Genomic DNA, 14515 nt, shown 5'->3' on the forward strand with positions numbered 1-14515 from the left:
CTAGAATCCACACAGTCGAATGCTTTGGCATAGTCTATAAAACACAAGGAAACATCTTTCTGGTATTCTCTGCTTTGAGCCAAGATCCATTTGACATCAGGACATGATATCCCTTGTTCCTCTTCTGAATCCGACCTCAACCTCTGGCAGCTCCCTGTCATTGTACTGCTTCAATTGTTGTTGCATGATCTTCAGCAGAATTCTACTGGCATGGTATTGTACTATAATTTGAGCATCCTGAAACTATGGGTAGAAGAGCCATACCAAGGTATTTCCCTTCACTGCAGCCATTCTGCTATGGTATCCACTGACATATATTGCCAAAAGAGCAAACAAATTAGTCTTAGAGGAAATACAATCAGAATGATCAGTAGATGGAGGATAGGGAGACTAACTCCCACAGTTAGAACCATGGACGTTAGCATCCCGATGATGCTGAAAATGGAGCAGAATCAATAGCAACTGACGCCAGCATCTTCGTAGGTACATTGGGGTTCCAGCACTGCAGACAAGCCTTTATCCTAGAGAGTCACTATGGAGACAGGATTTGTAACCTAGTCTTGAGTGTCCTCCTGACATAACTGAAACTCTTTTCTTATATTCAAAACGTAATGTTGTTCCATTTCCCTATTTTCACTTGGAGAAAAAACTCTTAGCTTTTTCCATTTCCCAAATTTTCCCAGTCAGAATTTCATTCACTTTCTCCAGATTGTCACATGTTAGTAACTTCCACACAGCACACATAGAAATGCGCATGTGGGGGCAGTGCTCCTGTGGCATAGGATAGAGTGATGAGGTGTGGAGTAGATCACCAGATCTTTCTTCATAGTTTGTTTTTAGATGGAAGCACTGCTGGAACCTCTCAACTATGAGTGATCTCATCAGTATTGATTATTAGTATCGGCGGCGTGGGTTCCAGCATCACACAAGCCACCAGCATATAACAAACTGACAAGTCCTGATTTAGCTATCACGACCATCTTGAGGATCATAATCATAGCCAATATGTTAGGAGATTTTCTGATATTAATTTTTAATTTGACGTATTTTCAACTCAAGGGTGCAAAGCACTCGCATGTGCAATCAAAACCTCTTAACAGCAAAAATGTCTTCTGTGTGTCTTGACCATTTTCCACAATGATAAAAGGAGTGACTTTTACTTAAGTTGTGTTTTATTTATTTTTTTTTTAAATTTTAACAATTTATTGGGGCTCATACAATTCTTTTCACAGTTCATATATATACATACATCAATTGTATAAAGCACATCTGTACAGTCTTTGCCCTAATCATTTTTTTCTCTTTTCTTCTTTTACATTTTATTAGGGACTCATACAACTCTTACCACAATCCATACATATACATACATCAATTGTATAAAGCACATCCATACATTCCCTGCCCCAATCATTCTCAAGGCATTTGCTTTCCACTTAAGCCCCTTGCATCAGGTCCTCTTTTTTTTCCCCTCCTCCCTCCCCCTTCCCCCCTCCCTCATATGCCCTTGGTAATTTATACATCGTTGTTTTGTCATATCTTGCCCTATCCGGAGTCTCCCTTCACCCCTTCTCTGCTGTCCCTCTCCCAGGGAAGAGGTCACATGTGGATCCTTATAATCAGTTCCCCCTTTCCAACCCATTCACCCTCCACTCTCCCAGCATCGTCCCTCACACCCTTGGTCCTGAAGGTATCATCCACCCTGGATTCCCTGTACCTCCAACCCTCATATGCACCAGTGTACAGCCTCTGTCCTATCCAGCCCTGCAAGGTAGAATTCGGATCATGGTAGTTGGGGGGAGGAAGCATCCAGGATCCGGGGGAAAGCTGTGTTCTTCATCGATACTACCTCGCACCCTAATTAACCCTTAAGTTGTGATTTAAATATGTGGACTTTTTACATTGAAGTTTACTTCACATCATATTCGCCATTTTAAAGTGTACGTTTCAGTGGTCAGTGATATATTCACAATTGCTGATGTCAGTAGATATGGACAACACTGCAAAGAACAGGAATTTCAGATTCTTAGTTGTTCTCACATGTGACATGTACACAGACCAAAGGTTAGTTATTCTCGTAGAACAAGGTTCAAAACCAGGAAAGGAGAGTGTGAGGGTTGTACATTTTTTGCCATATTAATTCAATTTCTATGCTTAGAAAATAATCTTGGAAGATGGACTATATGAAATAAAACATGGCGTCAGAACCAGAAGAAAAATCACTAACAGATTGGATGTACAGATGCCACAACCAAGCTTGTTGAAAGCCTGGAGGACTGGTCACACTGACTGATGACGATCATAGGCTACAGCCTTCAGTGTGGAGTACAAATCCATGTAAAGAAAACAAAACGCCTCACAAGTGGACCAACAGAAAACATCATGAAAAAAAAAACAGGGAAAGAATAAATTCATCAAGGATTTTATTTTACTTGGGTCTTCAAAATCAGTGTTCTACCATTTGCCTGTCAGTTTGTCATACTGTGGTGGTTGGCATGTTTTTTGATACTGGAAGCTATGTCCTTGGCATTTCAAATACCAGCAGGGTCCCACAGGTGAACAGGTTTCCACAGAGCTTCCGGACTAAGTAGAGCCTGCAAAGAAGGAATAGGTTGGTTCACTTCTCATGAATTTGCCACTAAAAATCCTATGAAAAGCAGTAGCATTCAATGCATGATTGAGGAATAACTGCCTTCTCAAAGTAAAATCAACCATAAAGAAGTGGATGAAGTAAAGCTTTCAGGACCTTCATTTGCTGATGAGGCATGACTGAAAATGAGAAGAATATAAAAATGACTACGAACATCTATTAGTAATCAGAGCTTTGTATGAAAGTATGAAGTGTTAACTATGAAAAGGAGGAGCCATCAAAAACAAAATATACTGCATAAAGATTGATAGGCTAGGCATTAATGAGCTAAAATGGACTGACAGTGGCCATTTGGAACCAGATAATCAAACATATGATTGACTGCGCTGGGAATGACAAGTACAAGAGGAATGGCATTGTATTCGTTGTCAAAAAGGACATTTCAAGGTCTGCCTTGAAGTACAATGGTGTCTGTGATATGATTGTATCCATCAGCATACAAGGGAATATGGGGAGAGGTCAGATGCTCACAGGCATCCTCCCAGAGGGCAATCAGTTGTCAGACTGTAGTGGGCCCCACTCCCTGCCGTTAAGGACAATGGACGCCTGCAGTCATCTATTTGGTTCCAGTAGGTGGGGTTTACACCCTACTGATAATGGATCCTATGGAGATCCAGAGAGTAGGTCAAAGTTAATGCTGCCATCCTAAATCTAGGATCCGCCCATCTTGTCACATGTATACCCCCAATCCCTCCTCTTTCTATTGTGTGTATGTCCCTAGACCACCCCCTCATTACTGTATTACCAATAGCACAGCCCTTTCCTGTGACGTATGTCCTCACCTGTAATTAGGGGGCTTGCATGTCCCCAGAGAAGACAAAAAGCCTGGGCTAGCATTAAACTCTCTCTCACCCTCCTCGTGGACCATCAAGCGGGGCTGAGGTGAGCATGCTACCATGAATCGTGTCTGACTCCATTTATTTCAATATTTCTATCTCTCGTGCTCTCTATAACTTTACTATGATCTTTACTTATTATCGCTGTACAATTGCGCCTACCGGACCCGTAATGATATGTTAGGGCTGGCTTCCCCGGACAAGGGAATCCATCCAGTCAATATTTTTGAAGATGAGAATGCTTTCCATTCATTTATCTTTTTTAATATTGTCAGTGTAGCTTAGTAGTTACCAGTGTACAAGTCTTGAAAACTTTGGTTAAATTTTTAAATTATATTTGATGCACCTATAAAGGTTTACCTAGTGTCATTTTAAACTTGTCGGTTGCTGTTGTCCGTTTTCCTAGAATGATAGGAACACAACCCAGCTATTAATGGATGTTTGCCAAGGTTCGCATTTTGAGTCAAGTTCCATCAGCAAGTGAAAGTCCCTAAAATGTTGTTCTATCCACGTGTCTGTCACTTTTTAGGGCTGTTGTGGCTTGCATGTGGCTGTCATCCTGGAAGCTATGTCACCTGTATTTCAAATGCCAGAAGAGTCACCCAGGTTTCAGCAGAGCATCCACATTAAAAACAGACTAAGAAGGAAGACACAGTCCATTTCTGGAAAATAGACACTCAGAAAAATTTTATGAATATGGTTAGATCTCTCTGGAGATAGAGTTGTACCTCGGTCCTTGACTCCACACCAGAAAGAATTCACGCCGAAGCTTGGTTCGTGATCCAAGTGAGTTTTATGAGAGAAGTTTCACGGCACCCAAAGGACTCCTCCCGTCCATGCAGCCCGGGGGAAGCTGCTCAGCGTCACTCAGACAAAGTTCTCTCTCTCTCTACTCTAGGCTCCTGCCTTTTCAAGGATTCCATAGGGAGGCGTGGTGGACGACCCCTGATCGACCCCATTGGCTGAATTGAATTCACCTGGCCTAGGTGGGCCAATCCAGGTTTAGCGCCCACCCATGCCTACCTGGGGGAAACCTGAGCCTCTGAGCATGTGCAGTGCACCGCTCCTTGTTCCTGTGCTTGGCTCTCTGGGCATGCGTTAATGGACATCTTTTAGCCCTGCGCTAGTCTGCCTAACAGTATCAGTGGGGCATTTTCTGATCTTTTGCCAGAAGATGAGTATTGGAAGGCATTCAAAATACTGTCAAAAAGCTGCTTCCTCAAAGCAGGGTTAACCTTAGTGACACGGATGGAGCAAAGTTTTCTGAACCTCCATTTACTGATGGTCACAATGAGAAGAAATAGCTGCAAACATCTATTAATAATTGGAACATAGACTGTATCAAGTATGAATCTAAGAAAATTGGATGTCCTCAACAATAAAATATAATGCATAGGGATTGGTATCCTAGGCATAAGAGAGCTGAAATAGACTAATACTGGCCATTTTTTATCGTACAATCATATAGCTTACTATCCTGGGAACAAAATCTGGAGGAGGAATAACATACTCAGGATATTGTAATCTGAAAGAACTGAAGAAAAAACATTCAAGTTGCGATATTTCAGGGTTCTTTGGGCAAAATATTCAATGATATAGCAAGCGTCAAAAGAAGATGGGGAAAAACTCACTGTACCAAACATAATTGGTTGATATTCACCCCTTTCAAGAGCTAGATCAAGAGCTAATGGTATTAAAGGAAGAAGATCAAGCTGTACTAAAGGCACTGGCAAAAAGCCAGGTTCCAAACAGTTGTGGAATACCGATGGAAATGTTAAAAAACCAAACAAAAACTGATGTAGCACCAGAAGCAATCCAAGCCTAGAAATTTGGAAGACAGCAACCTGGCCAATAGACTAAAGAGATCCATATTTGTGCCCACTCGAAAAACAAATGTGATCAAACAGAATGCAGAAAGCATTAAGCAATATCATTAACACCACACTAAAGTAACATTTTCATGAGGATTAGTTAAAAACTGTTGCAACAATACATATACAGGGAGCTGTCAGAAATTCAAGGCAGATTCAGAAGAGGGCATGGAAAAGGGAAATCATTGCTGACATTAGATGAATCTTTCTCTAATTTTGAAAAGGGAAGAGTTCCGTAAATTTGTGTGGTCATCAGCACACATAGTAAAACATAGCTTCTGCATGTACAATTTAGTGATACTGATTACATTCCTGCAGCTGGGCAGCCACTTGCACTCACTCTCATTAACAAACTCACTACCCCATAAAGGATCGGACCTTTCAAATACATATTGTCCATGTGATCCCCCAAAGACCCGCGTTAAAAGAGCATAATGCTCAAGCAGGCCAGCCAACTGTAAGACAACTTCACGGGAGAGTTTTGAGTAAAGAAGAAAAGACTTTAATGCCATTCCAGGGAACTGAGTATCCTTCTTTGATACGACACCCAAACTTGCCAATACTTTTTTATGCTATTATTTTATACCATTACATTAAAATCAATTGGACTCTTTCACTTATAATGGATTTTTAGTAGCAATACTTAAAAGACGCATTGCTTCTAGATGTTAGCATATGACATTGTCACCCTCTCTCAACTGATGACACACTGGTGGCAGGAAAGTGTTGCCCATAATCCTAACTTCCACATAGTAATCTACCTTTTGTCGTGGCAATTAACATGCTCATTGTTTAGTTGAAGTAACAGGCAGTTTATTTGAGAACATGTCTGCGAAATGACTCTATTTAAATAGCCATCACCTGTCTGCTACTCATCTTTTAACAAAAAATGGTCTGTGAATACACTGGGTAGTCCAACTCACAGCTCAAAAGATGGATCTTTTTCTGTATTGATCTTGTATCCTACAACTTTCCCCAACTCATTTATTAACTCTAATGGTTTCAGGGAATTTTGTTTTGCTTTCATTCGTTATATTACTATATATTAAAAAAAATGTATGTTATCTGCAAATAGAGGTAACTTTCCTCCTTCCTTTCCTATCTGGATTCCTTCTATTACTTGGTCTTGCCTAATTGCCCTAGGTAGAAGCTGCAGTTCAATGTGAAATCTGTACCCCAAAGTGCTAAATGGAAAAAGATGAGCACAGGGCTTCAGAGTCACAGCTCACGTGTCACAGAGCAGATCTCAAAGTTGCCACTTGTGCCCTGAAAGAAAGTCTTATATTTTGTAGTAATTTTGGTTGTAATGTGTATGGAAGCGGGTGGGTTCAAATCACCAAGTTGAGGTTCTTAGCCAATTGCAAACTGCTTTTATCACCCAGTCTCCTTAGATGCTGGACATTAAAAGCTTAAGATAAATGATCCACACACATTTCCTCCCGTGCTTTAGGTTGTCTTTCTGTGATAAAATCATTTGTTGCATAAAAATGTTTATTTCTCGATAAAGTTCAACTCATCCATTTTGTCATTTGTTACTCATGCTTATGGAGTCATATTTGAGAATGCATGTCAGAAAGCAGTAATATACTTTTATAAAAACAAAACAAGGACACCACTTGAAGTACTACGATGTGCCTGATCGAAGCCATGGTACTTTTCCCATGTGCGTGTGAAAATCGGCGCTGAGTAAGCAAGACTGGAGAGTTGATGCCTTCGAATTATTTTGCTGATGAGGAATACTGAAGTACCATGGACTGCCAAAGAACAAACACACCTTCCTGGGAAGAAGTACAGCCAGGATGCTCCATAGAAGGATGGTGAGACATCGCCCATGTTCTTTGAACACGTTATCAAAAGAGACCAGTCTCTGGAAAAGAACACACTTGGTAAATCTAAAGCGCAACAAAAAATAAAAGGAAGGCCCTCGACGAGATGGACTGACGCGGTGGCTGCAACAGTGGGCTCAGCATGGTAGCAATGAGGAGGATGGCGCAGGGCAGGGTTGTGTTTTGTTCTGTCGTACATGGCCTCAATATAAGTTAGTATTGACCCAATGCGCCTGACAACTTTTGTAACCATTTAAGTGCTTCAGCTGTTAGGTGTGGCATTTGAGAGAGGACTTTTTACTTAAAAGATCACAAAATGGACATTTAAAAATTATTTTATTGGGGTGGGGGGTCCATACAACTCTTATCACAACCCATACATATATCAATATATATAAATGTATACACCACATTTTTACATTCGTTACCCTCATCATTCTCAAAACATTTGCTCTCCACTTAAGCTCCTGGCATCAGCTCCACATTTCCCCCCTTCCCTCCCCACTCCCCTATGCCTCATGAACCCTTGATAAATTATCTTACACTGTCCGATGTCTCCCTTCACCGACTTTTCTGTTGTCCGTCCCCCAGGGAGGAGCTTATATGTAGATCCTTGTGATCTGTCTGCCCTTTCCACCCCACCCTTCCTCTACCCTCCCAGTATCGCCACTCTCACCAGTGGTCCTGAAGGGGTCATCTGTCCTGGATTCCCTGTGTTTCCAGTTCCTATTTGTACCAGTGTACATCCTCTGGTTTAGCTAGATTTGTAAGGTAGAATTGGGATCATGATAGGGGGGGCGGGAAGCGTAGGAGGAAACAATTAAGAACTAGAGGAAAGTTGTATGTTTCATCCTTGCACCCTGACTGGCTCGTCTCTTCCCCATGACTCTTCTGTAAGGGGGTGTCCAGTTGCCTACAGACAAGCTTCGGGTCTCCACTCTGCACTCTCCCTCATTTACAGCGATATGATTCTTGAGGACAACATACTTTTGTAACCATTTAAGTGCTTCAGCTTTTGGATATGGCGTTTGAGCGAGAAGGACTTTGACTTCACAGATCACAAAATGGGCATTTTCATGAAACTGGAGGTAAAGTCCAGTCCCAGGAGCAGCATTCTTCCGTCATAGGGCCCGCCTTTGCTTTGGGCTGAGCATCCCTGCGGAGCCCCGGCGGTGCAGGGCTTCTGTGAGGATCCCACGTCAGCACGCTCGCAGGTGGAAGGCGCAGGCTGCTCCCCTCCCCGGAGACGGGCTGTCTACCCCAGCTCTTTTTAGTTTTCAGAACTGCCCGTGAAGTTTCCAAGTTTGTAAAGGGGGGAGAGGAGGCATTTTCCTTCGGTTCCCAGCAGAGTTTAACCAATGAGCCACCCGGGCTCCAGGGTTTGGGCCCTCCGGGAGTTTTTCGTCAAACGCTCTAGAATAAGGAGACGGGCGAGTCCCGCAAGCTCCCAGCTGGCTGCGTGGAACAGGACAGCGCGGGCACGCTAACCTCGGCAGCAGCGCCCACTGCCGGAGCGTCCCTCGGCAGGCCCCCGCGCCCGCCGGGCAAGGTGGGTCTAAAGCCGAGTCACGCGCCCCGGAGTCACGGTGCCCAGAGGCCCCGCCCAGGCGCCGGCACAGCCAATCGAGGCGTAGAGAGGCGGGGTGGAGGCGGGGCCGGACGGACCGCGACCCCGAGCTTTAAACCCGGCTGAGCCTGGGGCCTTAGCTTACAAGCTCCGGCTCCGGCGACCCTGAACGTCTGGTGCGGACTGCGCCTGCGCTAGCTGCGGGCCCTACAGGTAAGCGCGTTGATTGGGGGCGAGGGGCGGCTGGTCGCCTAGAGGAGGGACCCCTGGAGGTACTCTGGCGGGGCGGCCGGCGCGCCTTACGGGACGAGAATTCAGCCTAGGGCTGGTGCTGTCGGCTTCTGACTGCCCGCGTCCTGCGGGCCCCGGCAGGGGCGGAGGGGAGGCGGGGCGGGCGCCCGGGATGGACGAGCCACCCCGCGGGTCCCCGAGCAGTCTGGGCACGGGCTGGCCTGGAGGCCTGGGCGGCGCTGGATGCGGGCTCCCGCTCTGGGCTGCGGCCGGGCGGAGGGCCGGCGCTTCCTGCGCCGCGGTAAACATCCTGGGAAAAAGCGGGTGGGGCTGGGGCCCGCGGGCAGGCCCTTCCCTGCGACCCTTGGTGTGGGCCCCGGCCCCGGGAGGTGCCCTGAATCCGGGAACTGTCGGCGGCACAGGCCCTCCAGGGTGCCACTTGGTGGGAAAGCAACATAGATTTCGGAGGAGGTTGGAATGGACACATTTTGCGTTTCTTCCAATTACTATAACACTCGTCCGTCTACTATTTGGTGGCTGAATCAAATGACTCTTCAGAAATCCTGGGCTTGGTTTTTCTCCAGCCAAGTCTTAGCTTTCTTTATCTTTGCATAAGGACTTGGGGAGATAATTTAAATAGTTCCTCGCTACCATGGGGGCTGTAACTTTTCAAGTGCGAGTAAGCGTCTTAAAATGATTGGTTAGTTACTTATTTTTCTTTCCCCTCCCTAGATTTTGAACATGAATCCTTTGCTTTTTCTGGCTATCATTTGCTTTGGAATAGTATCGGCTGCGCTACAACACGATCAAAATCTAGATGCAAGGTGGCATCAGTGGAAGTCAACATACAAGAGACCATACAGCACGGTTGGTGTCGCCTGAAACTGCTGAAAAAGGCCCTCAGGGAATGGTCCTTGCTGGTTGGGGCCTGGGAGCGAGACAGGTTTCAGAGGCCAGCACTTGCCAAGGCTTTACTTGATGGTGCCCATTCCTCAATGCGCAGTGGTTGGCACACGCCTCTGCAATGTCAGAGAAGGAGGAGAGCTCCCAGAGCCATGGAGCGGTCATGGGCCATGGTTTCTCTTCCATGGTGGGAGGGGTTGGGATTTGACTCTAAATAATGACAATCAAGTATGGATATCTCTAGAATGAAGAAGATTGGAGGAGAGCAGTCTGGGAGAAAAATGTGAAGATGATTGAACTGCACAATCAAGAATACAGCCAAGGAAAGCATGGCTTCACCTTGGGCATGAATGCTTTTGGGGACATGGTGAGTACAGCACTTACTGATTTTGTAAATCTCTGTATTTCCTCTCCTCACCACTTAAGCAAAATACTCTCTTGTTTCTGCAACATTTTATCTTTTCTTTGAAGACCAATGAAGAGTTCAGACAGGTGATGAATGGCTTTCAAATCCAGAAACATAATAGGAAGACATTCCATGAATCTCCTTCTGATAATATCCCCAAATCTGTGGATTGGCGTCAAGAAGGTTATGTGACCCCTGTGAAGAATCAGGTATGTCATCATTCGGATTTATTTTGAATAGTAAAATCTCTTGGCTAGTTATTGAGCAGGCAGTTTTGCCTTTTTTTTTCTTGTGAGAACGTTGAGATCTATGGATCGTTACCAGTCTTTCTGTTTGTCTTATAAACTGATGACTTTTAAATCTGTCTTTCAGGCTCAGTGTGGTTCTTGTTGGGCTTTTAGTGCAACTGGTGCCCTTGAAGGACAGATGTTCCGGAAAACTGGCAAACTTGTTTCTCTCAGTGAGCAGAACCTGGTGGACTGCTCCCGGCCTGAAGGCAATGAGGGCTGCAATGGGGGCCTCATGAATAATGCCTTCCAGTACATTAAGGACAACGGAGGCCTGGATTCAGAGGAATCCTATCCGTATGTTGGAACGGTAAGTGTAGCTTTTTCCCTGGTTGTCATTCAAGCTCTGTGGCAAGTGGAGCGTTTCAAGGATCAGACCCTTGATTTAGCATTCACATTTTGCTTGGTAGATTCTTTCTGTAGCAGTCAGAACTCTTGGAGAGTTCTCTGGTTTGTCTGTGTAACACAATTTCAGAGATAACAACAGCAACATTTGGAGGCCAAGTGGGGCTCATGGTAGCATATCATTCCTCCTTCACTAAGTCTTTTCCAGAGAGATCTCAATGCAGAGCATCTGGGGGGTTTGTTTGTTTGTTTGTTTTCCGTTTCATAACAGCCAGTGACATTTCACTCTTTGTGCTGCTTGATACCAAAGATTGACTTGAAATCACTAAGCTGCAAACTGTTGAGTCTCGAGGTCCTAAAACTCATCTGTAATTGGGGTGAATGGTACTAATTATGTGTCTTTCCTGTTTACCTCTGAAAGGACACGGGGGATTGTCACTACAATCCTCAGTATTCTGCTGCCAATGATACTGGCTTCATTGACATCCCTCAGCTGGAGAAGGAACTGATGAAGGCGGTGGCAAGTGTGGGTCCCATCTCTGTTGCTATTGATGCAAGCCTGATGACCTTCCAGTTCTACAAAAATGGTAGGCTTGCTTCTTTGTATTGCAGCAGTGAGGCAGAAGGTTGGGAGCCCCATCCTCATGGACCAGTGTGACTCGCGTATGCAGAATGTTGGGTGTGCATTTAACATTCAGTGTGGGCTATGTTTGCTTTTGCTTTAAGCGGTCTCATGATAATAAGCAGTTCATAAATAACTTTAAGTGGGTACATAATTCAATAGAGATGTTTCATTTACTTTGTCTTCAATATTGGGGGACCAACCTTTAAGATATTCCCTAAGATTTATATTTCTGCAATCCATGCTTGGTTATGTATTTTTGCATCCTTTGCTTCCTTTGGGGTAATCTCTCGGTGATGCCAATGAAGTGGGCTAGACCACTAGCCTTAAAGTAAATGAACTCACTTCTCGGCCATTGAAGGAACTTCAGTGGCCCAGTGGGTGGTAAGTATTGGCACACTACAAGAACAGACCAGAAGTTCAAGGTCATCATCCGCTCCAAGCCATAACAGCCAATGACATTTCACTCTTCTGGGGGAAAAAAAGATGAGAAGATGTTCCCATAAAGAGTTGCAGTCTTGGAAAATCTGAAGAGCCAGTCTACTCTGTCTTATAGGGTTACAGGATCAATTTGATGACTGTGGGTTTGGTTTAGTGATCTTGGAAGAAGGATCTGATCATCTCTTTCCATAAAGAATACAGGTATAAAAAACAAACCCACTTTAAAAGTCATTCTAACACATGAGTTTGTTATAAGTCAGAATCAACTGTAGGACATGTTTGGGTTTTTGTTCGTTTGGTTATTTTGTTCTGTGTACACAGTTTCTGTAGATTGTTATCCATGGTCTAGAAGGCCAAGGTTTTAAAATCATAGTCTTCTAAGTTGTTTACAAAAAGGATGATGTTACTTTATATTTCTGCTACAGGAGATACGGGTCTAGATTGTTGTAACTTTCAGTTTAGAAAGCTTGTTAAGTCTCATCTGTAACGTTTCCCTGAACTGTGAGGTGCTCCCTTTAATGAATTGGTGAGGTAGATTACTGCCACGAGCCACTTTGTCGAGCTTCTCACTCTGGTGACGATTTCTCTTCCAGGAATTTATTTCGATTCAAGCTGCAGCAGCAAGGACCTGGACCATGGGGTTCTGGTGGTTGGCTATGGCTTCGAAGGAAAAGAATCAGACTCAAACAACAAATACTGGATTGTCAAGAACAGGTTAAAAAATTCAAATAATATATTTGAAATTGAGAAGGGAATTCATGTTTGGAATTACTATTTGGATACAGACTCACAAAAACCTCCCAAATGCAAAATCTAGCCTTGTTCTGCTTTTTTGAACATAGAAGTAGCATGACCTGATTAAGAGCTTTGGTCCCAAGCTTGCTTCCATTTTAAAATGGCATCTGTAGCATTACATTCTGAATATTGAAAAACTAATTCTGCAAGGTGCCTGGACCTCAGGGTTGTTTTCTCCTTTATTTGAAGTCGCGATGTAGAATTAGATGTATGTTAAACACCCTCTACCCCCAAACAAGAAAATCACCATTATTTGACCCCAACCCATAGCGACAGCAAGCATGCACAGTTGTGCTCACCAGGGTTTTCAGTGACTAGTTTTCAGGAAGTGATTACCAGGCAGCCAATGGGATTTGAACAGGCAACCTTTTGGTTAGCTCTGAAGAACTTAACTGCTTATGAGATGAGGGACCCTACTGTGTAGGTTTAGGCCTCAGAAATGTATAAATAATGAACACCTGCCTCTTTCTCTTAAATCTGAAAGATTATCCACACTGGCCTAGGAGACCATGGGCCTCTGACACACAAAGAATTGTTATTAATAAGATTTAAATAGAGTATCATGAATTCTTTGTATAACACATAACATTTTTTTTTTAAGCTGGGGCACAACTTGGGGTGCAGATGGGTACATAAAGATGGCCAAAGATCGAAACAACCACTGTGGAATTGCCACGGCAGCCAGCTACCCTACCATTTGAGAGCAGATGCACTACTCGGACAAGGAAGATTCCTGGATGGCTTTCCCAGAGGGATGTTGTCTTAAAACCAACCAGTCCTTATTATTGGGATGAAGCACTTGAATCATTGAGGATCCAAGTTGTGATTTGAATTCTGTGACATTTTTACACTGGTAAAATGTTACCACTACTTTAATTACTGCTGTTAACAGTTTTGTAATATTGACTCATTGCTTGATGTTAAGACTTGAACTTCCATTAAAAAAGTATATAAAGCCTTACCTTTTTAAATAAAACTTAAATTTCCTGTGTAAAGGAGGGACTGCTGTTTCATTGCATTGGGTTTCCATGTAGTTGAGATGTCATTGGGATATAAAAACATAACTGAGTCTGTCAGTCGTGCATTGGGAGCCGGCCACTATAGGTATGAGTTGGCATCCTTTTTAACCTCCTTATTTGCTCTGATCCACCTCGGGAAGAGCAGATTTTGATAAAGATTTTCTAGAAGGACCAAGGTGAATTGTTTTAATAAAGAAATTAGAAACACTATTATACATCTTAATGAATTAGAATGAGCATGCCAATGATTTAAGTATTAGAAAGGAGCCTGAGAGACCATCTGTATATGGTACAGGATAATCATAACCCATGAAGAAAACCACTTTCCGGCGTCTCAGCCCTGGTAGTGTAGTAGCTACAGGTAGGGCTGATAAATGAGTTCAAGATCCATAAGGCAAGAAGGAAATATCTGTTCAAGGATGAGATTAAAAAACTGCTGTGGCTGAAGGTAGAAGAGAGAGTCGAGTGAAAGAGGCCAACTTCAACCCTAACTATTTAATCCTATGAGTCCCTCAACAAATAGAAACTCGGGTGGGGGCGGGGTGGAGCTATATATATATATACATTCTGATTCTGAAGGTCAGCCTTTAAAACTCCAAAAATACAGCTCTACTTTGACATTAATAGGTTAATAAGCATGAGTCCAAAGTGACATAATCCCTTAATTTTAAAGAACATGTATCAAAATAAGAAGAAACAGCTGTGAAGGCCACCAGGGC

At 43.6% G+C, this 14515-nt stretch overlaps 1 protein-coding gene and 1 pseudogene across 1 annotated transcript; both read left to right on the top strand.

Annotated features, from left to right (window-relative positions):
• Positions 1–8873, top strand: part of LOC142449210 (procathepsin L-like) — a 51230-nt pseudogene extending 42357 nt beyond the window's left edge.
• Positions 8803–13772, top strand: LOC142448185 (procathepsin L-like). The gene is made up of 8 exons (XM_075549787.1): positions 8803–8960; positions 9711–9845; positions 10126–10248; positions 10353–10496; positions 10660–10884; positions 11341–11506; positions 12576–12696; positions 13379–13772. Exons 2-8 carry the CDS (start codon positions 9720–9722, stop codon positions 13476–13478), a joined length of 1005 nt encoding a protein of 334 aa, XP_075405902.1. The 5' UTR covers positions 8803–8960; positions 9711–9719; the 3' UTR covers positions 13479–13772.
• The last annotated feature ends 743 nt before the right edge of the window (positions 13773–14515 follow it).

The sequence above is a fragment of the Tenrec ecaudatus genome, chromosome 5, assembly GCF_050624435.1.
Source record: "Tenrec ecaudatus isolate mTenEca1 chromosome 5, mTenEca1.hap1, whole genome shotgun sequence".
Classification (NCBI taxonomy): domain Eukaryota; kingdom Metazoa; phylum Chordata; class Mammalia; order Afrosoricida; family Tenrecidae; genus Tenrec; species Tenrec ecaudatus.